The sequence below is a fragment of the Chrysoperla carnea genome, chromosome 1 (genome assembly GCF_905475395.1).
Source record: "Chrysoperla carnea chromosome 1, inChrCarn1.1, whole genome shotgun sequence".
Lineage (NCBI taxonomy): Eukaryota > Metazoa > Arthropoda > Insecta > Neuroptera > Chrysopidae > Chrysoperla > Chrysoperla carnea.
In genome coordinates, this window is record NC_058337.1 from 29,590,081 (window position 1) to 29,610,335 (window position 20,255).

At 29.5% G+C, this 20,255-nt stretch overlaps 2 protein-coding genes across 2 annotated transcripts; both read left to right on the forward strand.

The window, feature by feature from the left end:
• Positions 1-497: 497 nt before the first annotated feature.
• LOC123298550 (homeobox protein H17-like) lies at positions 498-10,265 on the forward strand. Its single transcript, XM_044880625.1, has 4 exons — positions 498-526; positions 3,390-3,594; positions 7,298-7,415; positions 10,222-10,265. The coding sequence occupies exons 1-4, from the start codon at positions 498-500 to the stop codon at positions 10,263-10,265; spliced, it is 396 nt and encodes a 131-aa protein (XP_044736560.1).
• A 4,404-nt stretch (positions 10,266-14,669) lies between these two features.
• Positions 14,670-18,673, forward strand: LOC123290390. The gene is made up of 3 exons (XM_044870555.1): positions 14,670-14,797; positions 16,027-16,186; positions 18,478-18,673. The coding sequence occupies exons 1-3, from the start codon at positions 14,767-14,769 to the stop codon at positions 18,611-18,613; spliced, it is 327 nt and encodes a 108-aa protein (XP_044726490.1). The 5' UTR covers positions 14,670-14,766; the 3' UTR covers positions 18,614-18,673.
• The last annotated feature ends 1,582 nt before the right edge of the window (positions 18,674-20,255 follow it).

The following is a 20,255-nucleotide window of genomic DNA, read 5'->3' on the forward strand; positions in this document are numbered from 1 at the left end:
AAATGGATCAGAATTTTGGTAGAGATACTATTCACATCTCTCTCCTAAATAATACTCTCCTAACTACTCTCTGAAATATATTCAAGCCTACGATAATTTTCATTCATGATTAATAATTGCTATATATAAGACAATAATTTTGCTATATATAAGACATATGACCTAGTCATTTATCATAAACTTAAAACGGATTCGGAAAACGACTGAAAATTTTCAATAGGTACTATTTCATATACCATCTAATCCTAAAATATCTAAAAAATCCAACGTCATTTTACAGTTTTGCATCTTTTATCGATAATCGATAATACAGCGTTAAGGTGCAATTTACGTCCCAAAAAGTCGATATTTTTCGAAGTAATAGCGAATGTGAACTATTGTATTAGGCTATACATGTTTTTTGGAATAATTCTAACAAATAATGTGAATGGCATCCAGATCACAGTTCCGATCTATTTTGCTAGTTAGGGACCTGTCTATTCACCAAAAGCTAGGAAATGTATCGATTTGCAATAGCACCTTGTGGGTAAGTAATAGAATTCTACGCAAAAAAGTCATCCAATTTATTTCGATATATCATCGATCATCGCTTCTCGGGTTGGAAAAAAAGCTTTAGTAGCCATAGAGATATATTAATGGCGTGGTTGATTCTGTCTTGTTCTGTTAATACAAATTTCCTGTTTTATTTCCTTTGGTAAAAGAGACATGGATGACTATGAAAAGAGTTACTTTTACTAATTATCAGTAAGTACTTACCTTTAATTACTAACAACTAACATGTGACCCTATCACTAATATAATTAATCACACTCAATTTACTTGGATTTATCCTCAATGATGTCACCGTATTTTCTAAATGCGATCGACAATTTTTCAGATTTCATTTCAAACTATTTTTGTAATTTCTGAGCTACATGCTTAGTATACTTACAATTAGATAAATGCAATAATGCCATGTTTGCATTAAATTTTTGGGTCAGATTCAAATAACTGATGGGCACTTTAAAGTTGTTTTTGTCAAACTTATCTAAAAGAGGCAACCTTGATAAAAACTGATTTCATACTAAAATTATATTTATTTAATTGATTAATTATCATTTTTAAGGTAAATTTATATCAATTAATAATTATCAATCAAAAATAATATATGTTAAGAATTAGTCTATTTCGCATATACGAAACATTTTGTGCATATCCGATATAATTCGATGAATAATTTTTACGTCAATTTATTTTATAATCAGATCAATGAATAATTCTTTAATCAGAAAGCATTAACATTGTATTATTATTCTAAAAATACAAATCAATATCGTTTCATGAATGAAAAAATAATTCTTGCGAAACATTTACCTCATAAAAAGTTGAAATTTACTAAAGAATAATTCCATTTATGACTTTGAAATGAATTCTCTTAGTAAATAAAAAGATATCATAAACTTCAAAATTAATTGGAAAATATTAAATTTCTCTTAAATATTATTTCTAAACAAAATCATTTATTATGGAGAAACTTATAGTATCGAATTATTATTTATTAAACTAATAAAATGTTATTTGACCAAAATTTGAGCAAACGCGGTATGGATCGTTGCCCAAAAATATTGACCTTGAAATTGGATCTTTTCCGTTATGGATAGGTAGGTTTTATTTCAAACAAGGAGGATATTATATTTTTTATCTTTCGAAAAATACGATTCATTGATCCAAAGTTTTTAAATTTTTGAAAATGCTATACGATCTCCGCTTGCGTCCTTAGGTAATTCTTAGCTTATAATATATAATAACTCTATTTTCTATAATATCTAGAGTAATTTACTTTTTCCCTGGTTTCTGTAGATACTGATATTCTTATTAACTACAGCTTATATGATGCTCACAAACTGTTAGAAAGGTTAAATAACAACCGCGGCTCGATAGATATACGAAATCATCGCATATCCATCATCATATCTTCTACATCACCGCAGCTTTGGATGCAAAACCACCAAAGTGAGCGATTGGGGACCCTCTTTTCAATTAATTATTACTTGCAGGATTATGACTTATTAAAAATACTCTTGTGTACTTTTCTCGATAACTATCTCGATAACTTATAATAGATAATATTAAAACAAAGGAAGACCAGAAATCATTTAAGAAACCAGATATGAAACAAGTGAAAACAAACAATTGACTGAATTAATTGTTGAAATACCATGTAAATAAAGTGTTGATGACACAATAGTTTGTTTTTTGACGTCACGTAAGTAAAGAAAGGTAGCCACTCTTAAATAGCCATACACATAACTGATATTCCCATATTAATAAATACGCGCCCTCGTGGGTAAACAGTGATGTTTGCAAAAAAATGTTTCAAACAAAAGTTGTTTATTTTTTTTATTAGGAACATCTTTTACATTTAAACTATTGTTCTATCTCTAACGGTTTACAACATTGCTCCTACGGACCCAAAACCCAATTGACCTATGTTGCTCATTTACGAACTCGACCTCATTTTTTACGTTTAAAAATTTCAGCTTGATATCTCTTTTAGTTTTTGATTTATCGTGCTTACGGACAGGCAGACGGACAGACAACCGGAAATTGACTAATTAGGTGATTCTATGAAAAACTATATAAAAATTTTTGTCTTTATATTTATCAATATTTTTAAGCGTTACAAACTTGGGACTAAACTATATAACCTAACTATACTATGATATATTTCATACACATAGTAGAAAAATGAATTTTTCACAGATTTTTTAGCTAAAATGGGAAAGTATAAGAAGTAAAAATAAGCGTGCTACTCACCCAACACAACCGCCCTATTTAATACGCAACTGTATTCAAATATATCAAGGATAGGATATACTTTTTACCATAAATTTTTATTTCACTTTAACAAATAAAAATTTCATATATTTTATTTCATTTTAGGATATGACAAAAACCATATTGAATTTTAATAAAAATTTAATTTATATAAGAGGATTGTTTTGTAACTAGAAAACGATGGTTAACCATACAATTTTTCACCAATTTGATTTTGAACAATTACAAATAACTTTAATGGTAAATTGTTCACAGGAGGGGGTTCTTCTCTTTTCTAAAGGGAAAAAAAAACAAATTATAAACAAACTACAAAAAAGATATTTAATAAATATTTAAATACACAAATATTATATAAACATTTATTTTTCGAAAATTTAGTTTAGTCTTTTTTTGGCTTCAATCAAAAACGGCAACATTATGAATCAACACGTTACAAACGATACGAAAAAGTGTAATTTTACAATAGACTATATATTAAATCATGCTGGTGATACTAATAATTTATTACGAAAAAACGAAAACGAAAGAAATTTTCATGAAAGTGTGAGTTTTTCATGGTTACAATGTACAAGATTTTCACCACCAAAATTACAAAGAAATCGAAAAAATACATTTCAATCGACAGTTATTAAGCAACGGCAATTAGGACGACATCCACGGATACCATTTACTAGTACACAAATATGTATTTTGGAAAAACAATTTAAAGAAACACCATATTTAAGTAGTGAACAAGTGTTACATTTATCGGAACTATTACAATTAGCGGATATACGTGTAAGTGTTAAAAATTTTCATGGTAACCCTTAACTTGTTAAAAATGTGTGCTAATTATTCTGTTTCTAAAAGAAAATCGATTGATCAGATGGAAATACACTTTGCCATAAAAAACTTGCCCCATTTAAAAAAATTGAAGAATCTCGATAAGTTTAAAATCAAGGGAAATGTTAAATAATTTGAGATCTCGGGTTTTTCTTACCAAGGGTTTAAGTTAAGGAATTTTTAATTATTCCTTAGTAAAACTTATTTATGTTCTATGTTTATTGATTATGCGTATTGTGTCATGTATATGAATTATTACTTAATATACACACAAGGATTAAATTATGATTCAAAATAAAGCTGCTTTGAAGCTATTAGTGTCCGACCGAAGCTTCAGCTTCGGCTTCGGTTTCGGCCACCTTCGGCCACCTTCGGCCACCTTCGGCCAAAAAAACCACCTTCGGTCAAACATTCGGCTTCGGCCTGAATTCAGGCCGAAGCCGAAGCTTTGACCGAAGGTTCTTAGCAAACGTCGGAATTGAACGAATTGTTCTAAATGTTATTATTTTGAAATAAATTTCAAGGTAATTTTTTTAATCATCTTTAGATTGACTTCTAGATCAACTTCTCAAGATCATAACCTCTAAATCAACTTCTAGAGATCAACTTTAATATTAAAGTTTTAAAATCATGCTTTTAAACCTTCGGCTTCGGCCGAAAGTTGTGGCGATAGCCGATTAATCGGCTTTGGCTTCGGCCAAAAATCGACCTTCGGTCGGACACTAGAAGTTATTGAGGTCAAAACATTACTTGAGATACAATTCCCAAATTATTGGAATTATTCGTTTAAGTAATAGAGGCTATGTATTTTAAGTAAGATATAGGTTTTATGCTCTGATCGGAAAGAAATAAAAAGATTTATTAATTTTTAGAGGTTTTTTACGTTATCGAGGCTTAAATTATCGAGATTTCACTGTATTTGTGAAACAGCTATATGTTTGAGTAAAATGGGATCATCTGTAACTCATTCGAAAGCATCTATTTTGTAGTTTTTTGAATTCGAAGAAAAGTTAGAAACCATGAAACCTGAATCTCAACGCTTTGGATTGAGAATTGGATTGATGAGAAAAGCTATCTAGTAATTTTCTAAAGATTTCGAAAGCATACACAGGGTGTAATAATTATTTTGTAAAAAATCCAATACTTTCAATCGAAAGCATTTCTACATAGAATATATTGTACGTTCTCGTTCAAGCTTTTTGATCAAGTTACGCAGTATAAAACCAAATTCTAGTTCAAAAACTTTGAAATAAAAGTTTTCGAATGATTTGTAGATGCTTTCGAATGATGTAGAGTATTTTTTGAATGGTATATGTTCTTTTTTAGGATAATTTTCTTACTGCTGAAATTTCTATCCTAGGTACCGACTCAATTCTGGAAATCAAATTTACTGTTTCATAATTTAATTTTCGTCTACATTTTCCTTAACAACTTAAGTTTAACATACATTTCATCGCTTTATTACATTCTCTTCTTAGGGGGTTTGATTGGAAAAAATATTCTTAGGAAATTCTATATATATAATGTCTTAGAAATTGATTTTTGATATTTAATGTTAATAAATTGCCACCCTATTAAATAAATTGACAAAACGGAATATTTTTTCAAATTTATATTCTTGTGAAAAATTAATTCGTATCTGATTGGGATTAGCCCAGTAACAGAGTTTGAAATTTTTCAGATTTATAATGTTAAAGTAATGTAATATCAATTACACGTCGCATATCTTTTCGTTTTAACATTTTAAAGCTTAGGGTTTATAACTATTTATGACACTTTTTTGAACGAATTCAGTTCATTAAAATTTACAGAACCGCAATTCCCGCGAGATCAGTTCATGCATTGTACATAGCTGTAATAACTATGTTTTGTAACTTTTTACGTCTTCAACATTAAGAAAAAAAATTAAAAATTTTTGTTATTTGCTTGGTCTTAATTTTGTTTTTTTCTAACATTGCAAACTTTGAGCTTATAATGTTATGACCGTTTTTTGAACAAGATCAGTTTGTTAATAAATGCATCATGGTACTTCATAGCTGTAATAGCTATATAACCAATTATTTAGGAAACCATAATACATATTTTTTTATTTGCTCAAGTAATTAATTTTGTATTTAATTGGTAATGGAATTTCAGATTCGGAGAACGAGGTTCAGCTAACTAACTCAAATATTTTAAACTCAAAGTTTTGGGTTATTAATTACAAATTTGAAAATATACGATGATATAATTTATTAGTTTAATCAAAAAAAATTAAAATTTTTATTGTTTAATCTTTAACAGTAGTTATTTATTGATTTATTGTAAATGACAAATTTTGGTATATTTTTTTCATAATCCGCTTTACAAAACACTTTAAATTCGTGTTAAATAATCTCTTTGACAGATAATAGCTCGTTATAAGTAGATTCATCCTTTATGAATATTAGATCCTACACAAAAAAATATTCTTAAAATTAACATTTTTCAACTGTATCAATCAACTTTACAAGATTTAACAACTTCATAAAATGTTGATTTTTGCAATATTTTTCCAATTAAAAAATTCAGTCAATTTCTTCGTAAACTTCTAACCAAGAACTGAATCCACCACAATTTAAAAATCGATTCAGACTTTAAAAAAAAGAAAGTTCAGCAAAACATGAAATATTTCAAACATTTGTAGAAAATAATAGCGATATGGTAGTGAATCTGGAAACAGTTCAATTTTTTTGTTTGCTTTTCTGTTTTGAAAAAGATTCAGAATATTATTTTAAAGAAAAATCATTTTAAATTTAAGATTTAAATCATGGAATAGCAAAGTTTATTAAATTACAATAATAACCTTGCGACGGTTTTATACACATTTTTCAATGGCGTGAAATCATTATTTTATTGACGTGAAACTTTATAATTTTTTAGGACTCCTCTTAAACATTCGTTGGTTAAAAAAATGTTTATAAAGAAAAGCGGTTTTCCAGATAAGAATGGTTAAAGTAACATTTGAATTTCAAGCACTGTGATTATACCCTTTACTCTATCGATTTGAAATTTGTATATGTTAAAGGTACTCATATTCTATCTGTCTTGGTTACTTTTATTTTTCAAAAATTCTGTTAATTTTCACAATTTTCATTGTTCACACTAAGGTACTATACCTAGATGTGCTCAATGAAAATGGGGGAAATTAATCGAATTTTCGAAAAATAAAACTAACAAGGGCAGGTAGAAAATGAGTACCTATAACATGTACAAATTTACAATCGATAGAGTAAAGGGTATACTCGCAGGCCTTGAAATTCAAATGTTACTTCAACCATTCTTATCTAGAAAACCGCTTTTCTTTATAAATATTTTTTTCCACCAATGAATATTTACGAGGAGTCTCAAAAAAATTATAAAGTCTCACGCCTATCAAATAATGAAAAATGTGTATAGAACCGTCTGAAAGAAACAATACTCAATACTTATTGAGTTTTGTGTTACTATTAATTGAATTTTTGTTAATTTGCAAAGTGACTCATTTCAAGCATTATAGCATATTGTACATCAATTTCTTTGCAAATATTACAAACAAGACAGATAAATTCATTATCATGCACTTGAAATGATAATATGTTTTTTAATCAATTAACATTATTAAGTGACTAATGAATATATTTTGTTTTCTTAATTACAGATTAAAATATGGTTTCAAAATCGAAGAGCTCGTGAAAGACGTGAAAAGAATCAAACTGAAGAAAGTACAAATTTTTCATCATCAACAACAAATATTAGCAATAACGAATTAGATAATTGTGAATTAAATGAACAAATAATTAATGTTGATGATAATATGACAAATTTTCATTGTAATTATTTTAAGAATAAAAGATAATTATTTATTTAACTTTAATAAAAGAAATTTTATTTATCTACACTTCTATTAAAAGCCAGATCAAAACTTAAAAAATCTAGCGTAAAGGCCGCACAACCGGGACGCCTGGTTGAATTTTGGAAAAACATATTTTACGATTTTCACCCTTTTCAGATCGTTTCTCCAAAAATGATACTCATATCAAAATATTGGAATTAAAAAGACTAATCAAATGAGGTAATTCAATAAAACAGAAGCTTTGTGTATCTTTTTCTTGCATACATACATCGTTACTATTTAAAACAAACTCAAATGGTAAAATCTCTCAGACCGTTCGAGCTACAAAGCGAATATTTAAGTCAAAATATTTGAATTGCAAAACTTAGGCCAAATATACATCTATACATTGTCAAGTATAAAACCTTAATAAAGTCCCGCTAACCTTAATAATATTACTTAATACCTACTTATAATATTTTTATTATATGTTTATTTATAATATATTTTTTAGAATTTATGTTTTAATTATTTTTATCAAAGTTTACTGCTCAGTAAATTAATGTTTTAATGATAGCTTAATATTTTATACCCTATATATATGAAATATATATCCAGGTATATGAATTATAATCCCAAGTTTGTAACGCTTAGAAGTACTGATGATATGACAAAATTGTTCATAAAAACATCTAATTAGTCCATTTCCGTTTGTCCATCTGTCTGTGTAACTCAGAAAGGAAAAGAGATCCCAAGATGAAATTTTTATAGCGAGCTATAAAAATATAAAAAAAGAGCTATAGAATGTAAAAAATATTCCTTAAAAAAACTTCTATTTGAAACATTATAACGTAAAGATCATTGTTTTTCCGTCAGGACGCAAATTAAGGCAAAACTATAGTATCCATTTTCTCCAAAACTATAAAACATAGAGAATTTTCTCCAAAAACCATTCCATTTTCTTCAAAACTATAAATGATAGAAAATTTCTAGATAGCTTCAACAAGTGACCTTTGTACAAAAATTTCTAAAAACCGAAACAAAATTTTAGTAAATACTTTCGAAAACACTGATATTTCACACTGGCCGTGGTTTTTCAACAATTAACTTATTCAATTATAAATCTATAATATAAAAATGAATCGCTGAATGTGTTGCTAAGCGCAAATCTCGAGAGCAGCTGGACCGATTTCGTTAATTCTTTTTTTATAATATTACTTGAAGTACGAGACTTGTTCCTACGGAGAGAAAAATTTTAAAAATTGCCTGAAAAAGTCTAAAAACAACACTTTTTTATATTCCCATACAGAAGATTCGTAATAATAATTAAAAGTCAATTTGAACTTTAATACCATACCATACAGTTTCAGTGTTATCAGAGGGGTTCCGGGATAGCAAAACAATTGAGTGACGTTAGATCGACTCCTAGGGGGTACAAAGTTCGCCGGGTCAGCCAGTATAATAAAAAAAAAAAAACAGAAAAGACTATTATGAAAGCATATAGAATTAAATAACCAAAAATTGAAATGTGAATCTAATAGTATACAATTAAATTATTATAATCCTTATCCTACTGAACCGATTTAAGTGAAATTTGGAACAGAGATAGTCTAGACTCTGAGGAAGGACAGTGCGTAAGGGCTGTATAGGAATGAAATAAGGGCTGAAAGGAGATGAGCTTCAAAAACATAAAAAGTTCTGAATCGATTAAGCTCAAAATTTGACACGATATAAATCAAGGATTGTTTTTATCTATGTTTAACCTTCAGTGGGGGGGGGGGTGTAAAGGTAGTGCGTGAAAGTAGGGATGAACAATCGAATATTTTCAAGTAAACCCAAGTCTGATATCAAATAAAAGGGCGTGTACATTCAAAAACTGTAAGTTAAATGAAAGTCGTTCAGCCGTTTAAAAGTAGTGAACTCTTTTATCGGGAGTTTATCAAATTGTATAAAATTTACTAAATACTTCTCATCTATTACTACCCAAAATTGGAGTTTAGTTTCGTACCAATATAATAAAATCGACGAAATTATGAACAAAAGGATACGTGCCCAGCGAAGCGGGTAGTTCACAGCTAGTTATATATAAGCAATTATTAGTGTTAAATAAGTAGTTAAAAATAGTGAGCTAAGCTATTGTTTTATTTTTCGACAAGTCACCAAAATATTCGAATACAGTATACATTTTGTGATAGGTCACGATATTTCATCGGAACGTATTTTATGTAAAATCCAAAATGGATTTTCCAATTGTTAGTTTTACCAAAAATTAAGTGGTGACAGTAGCTAGTATTATACAACCATAAAGTGTATCTATATGCACACAACAAAAAATACATCACTAACTGCCGTATGAAGTTTAAAAATGATTGTAAAAAGAAAAAATGCCGCTTAGAATTTTAATTGTTTTTTTTTTTTTTTTAATTACTATTTTTGAAAATTAATTAACATGTAAAATACACATATGCCAAGCATATTATTATGCAATGTAACAAAAAGGCGGGAATATTGTAGTGTTTTGAATTTCATTTATATTGATTCATGTAAATTTGTAAATCAATCTTGTGTAATATAAAGTACAGGCTGTATCAAAAATGTAGGTATGTACATATATATTTATTATCCAACCAAATTATTCTCAATACTAATGATTGTATCATGATCTTTTGTGTCTCTTTGGAAAAGCTCTGGAATCTTTTTTTTTACAATAAAGTGAGACAATTTCAAAATGTCTTTGTATTTGAATGCAGGTTTAGAAGGAATGGTTTTAGACTATGTTCGAATAAAGCTTTAAAAACATGTAGTCCCAGTCTTTGGTTAGACCTAAAACTTTCAGCAAGAATACGTTTAAAAGATAATGCGAAATCTTTGCTTTTTAAATAGATTGGACGATTAATTTTAACTTCCCTACAATTTTGTGGTTTTATTAAGTCAAAAAATATAATAATTATTATTATTATTCAAATTGTCAAATAATCAAGTAACTAAGAACTTAAGATAGCAGTCTATGAATATTAATATAACAACACAAAAAGCACTCTTTCTATTTTCATCTTCTATAAATTCTCGACAACAAAATGACAATGAACTAGACAACAAGACGCCGCACACTCGATAATTCTCAAAAGTTAATTCATATAGTGTAGGCGTTGCGTGGGAATTTTTAACTTGATTATCGCTCAGAGTGGGGGGGGAGGTATTTAAAACTTGGGTAAACAATTGTACTATTTTATTGTACTTAAAAAAAATTTAATAAAAAATACTTTTTAAAGGACAAGCTTTTATTGTACTAAAAAATAGAAAATAATTTTATCTATGAGTCACTCATAGCCGACTATTCGTAAAAGCTTGAGGCGCTCAATTTAAATGAATCGGAACGCCTCATCTATTCCACATGCCTAATTATTTTTCGATACATGTTTGATATTAAGCGCCACAAGCTTTCATAGATACTCGAATGAGTGACTCATAGATACAATTATTTCCTACTCTTTAGTACAATAAAAGCTTGTCCCTTAAAAAGTATTTTTTATTAAAATTTTTAATTTAAGACTAAAAAAGTGTATTTATATAAAGTATGGTGGAAGCGATGGGAAAATCAGGACAGCGCAACCTTATCTTGCATTGTCACCCAAACTAAATGTGCATGCAAAATTTCAGCTCAATCGGTTGAAGATATCTACTTCAAAATTGAGTTCAAAGAATCCACCGTAACATATACATTGCAAGTTAAATAAAAGCTTTTAAAAAACAAATATCGTCTTTTTTTATTCGTCTTGATATGACCAATAGAACCGGAAATATGGTTAAAATTATAAAAAAAAAATGATCTTGCACAAAGAGTCCATATTTTAATATTATGCACATAAAAATACGTTTTATACAATAGCAACGAAACTAGTACGGTCGTAATTATTAAGTTTTAGCACTTTTCCGGCCCGCTATTTGTTTATAAGTCAAAACCGGTCCCTTAGCGAAAGAAAACCTCACATAATTATATATAAGACAATTGAAAATAGTTTTAGTTTTAGGAATCTTTTTTTTTTCAATATCTCTATTAAAACTTGAGAAATTGCAACCGAACGCGAATGTATAAATCAATTCTGATTCAATCAAATTAAACATGAAAAGGAATGAATTATATCTTTACTAGCGACTCGCCCCGGCTTCGCACGGGTGCAATGCTGATACTAAATACACTACAGAAAAACTGTGAACGTTGTATATAAAAACATAGCGGCCCGCTCTGGCTTCGCACGGGTATAAAATATATAGCCTATGTGATTAAAATCGATCCAGTAGTTTTGATTTATTCATTACTGCCCGTGGCCCGCACGTGTTAAATTTGGAGTAAAACAATCCCCCTTTCCCTATACCATGAAGATTTCCTGCTATCTTTGGAATATCTAAATTCATACACTACATTTTTACTTATTTACTTTTTACATTTTTAACTATTTATCTCAAAAATAGCAGTACTTCTCCACTATTTAATGGATGTTATTATACATATAAACCTTCCTCTTGAATCACTCTATCTATTAAAAAAAACCGCATCAAAATCCGTTACGTAGTTTCAAAGATTTAAGCATACAAAGGGACATAGGGACATAGGGACAGAGAAAGCGACTTTGTTTTATACTATGTAGTGATGATGATATGTCGTTTTTTGCCGACTTTGCCCTTGAAGGACTTGGTTTTTATCAAAAACTGTAGAATTTCTAAAGAAGGTTAAATTTTCAATAATTTGAGATCAAGCCGGTTTTAATAGGATCGGTAGTTTCGAAAGTCTATTTTTTTTCCAGTTACACGAATTTTCACGCGTATTTTGTCAATTTTCAGTAAATGAAAAAAGGAAGAAAAAAGTTTACTTTGCTTCTTGCTCAAAAAGCTTACCGTTTTCGTAAATTAAGTAAAACCAAAAAATGCTTGTATACGTACGCTTTTATGCATACCTGCAGGTGTTCAATAGTATTTAATGATTATGTGGGTATTAATACAGCAATTACGCTTAACTTTTGAAATACAACATCTGTTGTTCGAGACATTTTGAATAGAGCAGTAGCTTGTAGCTCCGTGACACATATACACAAAGGGAAACTGTTTTTATTGTGTATAATGTTAAAATGTAGATTTCCATTTAATTACTATACTTTACAGACACGTAAAAGTTACGTATCTACAGAAAGTCCAATAATTTAAAACTATTGGGTTTTCCAGAGATATTCTACCTATCGTTTTAAATAAGAACCCACATCGTCGCTAAACCACTGTTGTTCTCAACATCAGTAGGTTTACGACACCCAAATAAACACATTCGATTTAATAAAAATTATCAATGTATGTTATTTTTGTTTCCAAGAATTCAAAATTGCATTGTTTTTAAATTTCTAAATATTTTTGTTATTTTGTTTCTATGGAGATAAAAATATATATTGACAAAAATTGTAAAAGTCTTTTACAATTTAAAAAATTTTTAAACAAAAAAAAGCTGTTTTATCTACGATGATGTTTTCATTGATTTTTTTAATTATGCTTTCTCTTACAGCTTCGAATGAGTCAGGCAAGAGATCATACATTTTTTTTTTTGAAATCTCTTTCAAAAAGAGATAGACAAAAATCTTTGAATGTTTATGACTTCTTAATTTTTGACCAATTTTAATTACCTTTCAAATTTTGCTATGGTATCGTAAGTCAACTTTTACAATTTTTTGGGTAATGTGGCAAATTCGACATCAAGAAACTACCCTATTCCTGAACATTTAGCATCATGGCGTTGGGGGCTGTAATTTTAACATTTGCATTCCAGTGATTTCTTCATTGAACTGCTTAAGAATTGCCATGAGCGTAGCGTAGGAAAGGCAGGTTAGGACATCTTCCATTTCTCTCTATCTGGATTTACCATTGATTTAGTTGAAATTTAGCATTGAAGTAAGCAAAAATGCGGTTGAATGTATGAAATTATTCATCCAAACATTTCTGATTTTAACGCACTTTATACCAAAGCTCCTGTCCCCTTTGGCCAAAAGCTGAGTACGACTATGAGAACTATTCAACAAGAATAGATTAAGAAAATACATTTATATGCTTATATAGTCAATTTCTGTTAGAATTAACTTTATTTCCTTCTGTAGCATGCAATATTTGAGTGAACCAATAATCTAAAACTCAATAAAGGTATACAAATTAATGTTTGTGTACATAAACTCATGAATACAATGTGTTAACCAAAAATGTTGACAGTTTGTTGAACACACATTTATACACTACTACTATAAGCAAGAATTTTAACACTACAAGCAAGAATTATCGTTTGGTCAAACGTTTGGATTCTAAATTTTTATAAATGATTTTCGATGATTCGCTTCTTTGAGGTTTCTTGCAATGGGGTCGATCGTACAAATGTCTTTAGTAATCTACCACAAGAAAAAAAAAACAAACAAAAACAAAAAACATAAACAAAAAAATCTCAATGAAGAAAAAAAAATCAATCAATTTCTCATTTTGTCTCAAACATGTCTATGTACCACAATTCTGATTTGCAAATTTCGTCTGTGGAAGATCCTTCAAATTAAATACAAGCTTTTCATAGGATGCATCTTTCTTGTACCGGTCGCGGTACTCCTTGCTTTTACAAGCTTTTTACAAGCCACAAATATGGTTCCGAACTATAAATTTCTATTAATTATTCAATTACTTGGGTCCTTTTTCGGTTTGTCACGATGATTATTCCACTAAACATCAATTAAAATAGAAAAATAAATACAAAATCGGCGTTACTTCTGCTTGTGGCTTGTTATTTGGCAACTAGCCACAGCTAATCTTATGCTTGTGTAGGTTTTCCGGACCACTCACACACACGGTCAAGTACATTCACCTGTGCCCTCGCAGGTAGCAAGAATCTAATTTCCTTCACAGGAATGCTTTCAGTGACTGGTATACACGCTACGGTTTATCTGTATATGTCACTCACACAGGTAAACCTCTCCGGTGTACTCTTCTTCTCCGGTCGCCTGCAGAGCCCGCACAGGTATGTCTGCAGTGGCTGGCACATACGCTCCGGTTTATCTTTCCAGGTAAACTGTTCAAGCAAACCTGTCCGGTATACCGTTACATGTATGCCCAGCCTTACAATGCTCTAAACAAGCCTTTATAATTAACATTTTAAAAAACCATGAGATACCGCAATATTGGAAAGATTATAATGTCAATATGACAGAAATAACATAATTTAAAAATGTCACAAGTAAACAATGATTAAAAATTAAAAAATACAATATGTTTACAATGGAATAATGAGTACTGAGCAAAATCCAAATAAAAAAGGTATTTTCCTAAATTAAATCAATAAGAATTTTATTAATATTATTAATAAACAAATGCAAATTGTGCCATGAGGTAATGAGAGTACTGGCATTCAAATTTTTCGCAACGGGAAGTTTTTGAAAATAAAGTCACTTTATAAATTTTAATCTATTATTACTTACTGACTTTTTGCCGTTTTATTAGGCCCCAAGGTTAAGTTTAAGATTCTCGTGATCAATAAGAAAGTTAATGTTTCCATAACAAAGCTAGTAGGTAAAAGATTTAATGTTTCACATTCTCTTAGAAACATTCGGTATTTAGTTTAGATAATAGAATTTTATCTGAAATTAGTTTATTACAAGTCAAAAATTTGAACACAGGTAGTCTACATATTCGAGTTGAAAAAATTTCATTGATATTAGTACTCTGTGATTAAGGGAACTTTCCGCCTTGTAATTTTTTTGATATTGATTTATTTTTTACACAAGAAGGTTACCTTAAACCTTTGGAATATTACCCTGAAATTAAAAAAAAAAAAAAATGATTTCCAGTTATTCGTATCATCGGGTTTCTTTTTCTTTAAATGCGTTTTTCTCAACTTCACTTTGCCCTAATAACTGGTTGCATAGTCTATCGATTTTATTCTAGCTGTTCTTATTTTGTTCGTCTTGAATTTTTTTCAAGTATTGACTAGTCAAAATTTACCCTTATTTGTTTTTTGGTTTTGTTTTATAGTATTTTGAAGTCAAATTTTCGAAAAAAAAATGTAAAAAGTCCGCTACCTTTTTTCTTTTAATTTTTTTAAAATTTTGAGCCGTCATTACCTGTCATTGTCTTTACCTGTTAGGGCAACGGTTGAAGAATTCTTTTTTTGGCGTAATCTAATCTTAAAACTATTATGTGAATAACCCTGTATTATTATACAGTTTTATTATTATTAAGTTGGCGGAAAATTGTGCGTATACACTCTAACTGCAATTTTCGTCTGAAAACTTCTCCAAAACTTAAAAATGACAAAAATTTTGCTCTTAAAAATGGCCATACCTATTTTTTTCCCACCTTGAAAAATTAATCCCTTAGAAAAGTATTTTCAGCCATTCGCAAAAATAATCAACAAAATCTACCAGGCGACTGAGCTATTTTATTTTCGTCATAACTGATTTGACTGAATCTTTGTATTTGATAGGCAAGGTTAATTTTTCTGGTTCACCAACTTCACTTTAATGCAAAACTAAACTGATTTTCTGTAGGATTTTTAAATGATTTAATACAGTCACCGAATACTACTCCCAGAAGTGATGATGATCAACCCAAATCAATTCTGCAATCTTTGCAAAAACATGTTGACAAGAAGCACAGCAGACACAGCAATACAAGCAAACACAGCAAATCAAGCACAACAAGTAAAAGGTAAACTTTAGTTTTGTAAGTATTATTTTGCTATACTTAGTCGTTGGAAATAGTTATTCATTGTCTCCAAACGACACACAAACTGGAGGTAGTGGAAACACAATGTGATTTTCTGCGCACACTAATTTTCCGCATCATCTTTTTTGTTAAATAATCAATATATACTTGAAACTTCGTGAGTTTCTTCTTTTTGACTAGTCTACCAAACTTTCTCTCTTAATATTTAAGCTATCGACCTGATAAAAAGCAGCATGAAATTTGTCGAGCACTATGACCCCTTAATGAAATTTACTATTATAAAACAATTTAGCAAAAATGAACCATGTATGTGTTGAAAAGCAAAAATACTCAAGTATAGCATGTTCTAGGTAATAAGCCCACCGATGTAGTATTTTTGTTGGACAAAATGTTTTACTGTTTAATATTTAATACTGTAATCATATGGCCATTGATAACTGGGAGCTGCAACTCGCCAAATGGCGATAATAATTCGTCTTAATTAAAATCCGAAGAAGACCCGAATCTATAGTTGCAATTTCGACTACCAGGTGGCATTACTTGTACTTACCATTTTTTAAGGCCAATAAAAATATTCAAATTTATATTAGATAAATCCCGCCAATTGGCGATAAAAATTTGTACTGTTAAACAGGAAGTGGGCCGCCTTTTCAGTAGTTACAAATTAGACCACTTGATTATTTCGAATTTATTTATAGTGTCTGACAGATTTTTTGTTGAGTTTTTCCGTATCGATACCTCAAATATGCCGTTATTATGCCTAGTACTGAGCCTGTTAAAATCGCAACACAATCGAGAAAAAAAAATCGTAGAGCGAAAGTTTGGTAGACTAGCCAAAGGAAGCCACTCACGAATCGGCATCCAATTCAATCTAAATTTTCAAGTTCAATTAAAACCTCACTCTGATTCATAACTGACAAACATTACATGAAACATTTTGTAAGCCGAATAGTTTAGACAGTAATTTATAGCAAAAATTAATCTTTTTGTGAGTTTGGTCATTTAATTTTAAAAAAAATTTTCTTTATACAAAAATAAACTACTTTTATAAGAAAATTTTTTTCGAAGATTGCTTAGATTTCGCAAAGACAATTATACGAAATAAATATTTTGATACGAAAAAATAATTTTTCAGTCCGTTTAACCAAAGAACTTTATAATTTAAAGTGTTCATCTATCGATTGCCAGTTATGGAGCAGAGTGAGCTTTTTATTGAGCTTGGAAACCAATAAAAGTGATTTTTCAAGTTTCTAGCATATGTCAATTCAAAAAAGACTGTATTGTTAGGAAATTGATATTTTCTAGCCATTAATTTGTTTAATATTATTTTGTAATAATATTTTATGGAATAAATATATAAAAATATCATTACAATTTAAATTAAGTTACCGCTAGTCTTAGTTACCTTCCTCACCTGGTATCTACAAAGCAGCCATATTTAACCATTTTAGCAAGTATGCTAGCATTCAGTGTTCTTATGATGACTATTCAAGGATCCACAGTTTGTTTTTTTAAATAAAGTATATCTAGGAGACCACCCACATCATTTTTTTAATCCTTATTTATTTAAACTACATCCGATTACAATTAAATTTTTATGATATGAGTGGAGTCGATTACTTTGTTCTTACCCAAGTGACGACAGTGTGATCAATTTACCGCCCCATTAATTATAATTGATCAGAAGCCGCTGCCTGGTTTCGAACCCGCAACCTAATTCTAAGTAATCAAGCTCGGCCACTCAGTCTCTAAAATCTTTTATAACGACATATGCTATAACGAATAATCGGTTATAGCAACGGAAATGAAAAGTTACGGTCTATTTGTTTATATATATTATAAACAGATATATCGGCTCTAACGACATTTTTAAACCCACATATCGGTTATAGCGACCAATATTCATTGGCATTATAAGCAAATTTATTACCTATAACAACCAACCCATGTAAAAACACACTTTTATTTACGTATATGTACTTTTTCAAATAAACAAAACTCCATCGTAATACTATTTTGAAACTTATAAATTTTATTTTGAGTCTTATTAACTTTATTTTGGATTTTATTTGGAAAATCCCTTTCTGGTACTTGCTTGGAATATCTTTTTGGAAATCATGTATAAAGATACACATATTTTCACTTTCATATACAAATTTACATGTCGTTTATAACGACTATCGCTTATAACAACGAAATTTGTTAATTTCTTTAATAGCGTTACAATCTATTTTGACTGTATTTTTTATTTAATTTATTTTATTTTTTTTTAGTAACGAAACGTTAACCGATAGTTCGGTTAAGTTCCAAAGTAAAGGTACGATAGCAGAGTATAGTAGTGAAAGCTTAATCGTGTCTGCCGTGGATATAAAAAGTCTGTCAGACCAACCTGGAATTTATGCCATATGATATCAAGTAGGATCAACGCATTATGTTTCCCGCAAGAGATGTTGTCCTTGTTGTCAAATATTATAAAAACTTGTAAACTATTGGAAATATTTTTTAGTTTTTAATATTATTTATGTTCGTGTGATAATATTTGAGTCTATTGCCTTGTTTTCTTTCAAAGTATTTAATAAAAAATTCATTTCAGGTTTTGGAAGTATTTATTATAAGCAAAGCTATTGTAAATAAAGTTTTACCCAAATTCTTTTGATCTATATCTTTGCTAAATCCACAAAATTTTTAAAATCTTGCACTCACAACATGATATGTAGATGAATTCACACAACTTGCATTTTTGGAATAACTTGTCACATAGATAATCTTGTCGTTACAAACATATCACGAGAGTAAAATACATCTCGATGATCCGATCCTAAGCTAATCCGAACGGCTCTATATCTATATGATCTCTAATCCAGCAAACCATAGTTTCACAGTAGTGCACAGTGCTATGCGGTATCATGTCACACATTTAACGTACTACTTGCATTGATATTATCGATAGTTAGACCACGATGTACTATTCCGAACCTTCTATCATTATTTGTACATTTTATATCTTTGACTAGTAAAATTCGAACGATTTATACATCCGAAGAAGGGAAAAAAATTTGGGTATTCAGGTTATCGAAGCCCAGATATACATATTTTGTATTTCAAACAAATTTCTCGTGAGCAGTACTGTTCCGTTACTTGGGTCAAATTTCCACCTCATTCATATTACTTTCTATTATATTTTTTAATATTTTCTATTGAAATTAAATGGGTTTTTTGTACATTCATGTTTTTGAGATGCCGGAAAATCGACACTACAAAAAAGTATTTCATTAACAAGAAATTAATTATCGGATAAACTTTACCTTCTAGCTCAATTTTCAAGAGTTTTGGACATGTTTGAAACCTTAAATAATTAACTGCAATAATTTTTTTACAACAGCGGGGATAGTGTGTCTTAACATACAGATTTTCAACTCTTTAGTTCAATTTTAAGAGGCAGTAGAGATGACTAAAATTTTAAAATCCACAAAAAAGCGATTTTCCCATTTGCTTAAACCATTTGCCATCTTTTATAACATCGTTTTGTCTAGTAAAAAATTCTACTTACCAAAATTCAACTCATTTGAACAAAAATAGTGGTCAAATATTTCCAAAATCCTTTATATAGCGTACTGGAAGCAACAAAAAGGGTTTATAACACACCTCCACCCTCCCCGTTCACCTTCAATAAAGAAGTTCAATAAGCCTATGACCGTGGAAAATATGAGTAAAAATTTATTTTTTTGTTTTATTCAAAATAAGTTTAGGAGACTGCGTAAGCATAAATTCGCCATACTGTCAAAATATATTTATATATTTCTTGCTCTTAGCAAAAAGTTCGCTAAAAAATGTATTTTATATATGCATTATCAGAGAGTTTTACGAATTCCCCCATTTATTAATACAGCTTCGTAGTACATTTAATTAAACAGGGAGGAGCTACACGGTAAGAAATGCACGGCGTTTCTTACAATGCTGGAATGGTTTAGAGACAAATGCTATAGTAACTATGTCAGCATAAGTAATATTATAGACTAACTTGGGCTAACCACCATATATATTGTGGATA

Bases quoted from the DNA above. Each gene is read 5' to 3' on its own strand.
- LOC123298550 (XM_044880625.1), top strand. From the start codon at position 498: ATGTATCGATTTGCAATAGCACCTTGTGG. The intron at 3,595-7,297 runs GTAAGTGTTAAA...TCTTAATTACAG, and splicing joins TACAATTAGCGGATATACGT to ATTAAAATATGGTTTCAAAA. The intron at 7,416-10,221 runs GTGAATTAAATG...ATTTGAATGCAG, and splicing joins CAATAACGAATTAGATAATT to GTTTAGAAGGAATGGTTTTA.
- LOC123290390 (XM_044870555.1), top strand. From the start codon at position 14,767: ATGAGTACTGAGCAAAATCCAAATAAAAAAG. The intron at 14,798-16,026 runs GTATTTTCCTAA...GATTTTCTGTAG, and splicing joins GCAAAATCCAAATAAAAAAG to GATTTTTAAATGATTTAATA. The intron at 16,187-18,477 runs GTAAACTTTAGT...ATTTTTTTTTAG, and splicing joins TCAAGCACAACAAGTAAAAG to TAACGAAACGTTAACCGATA.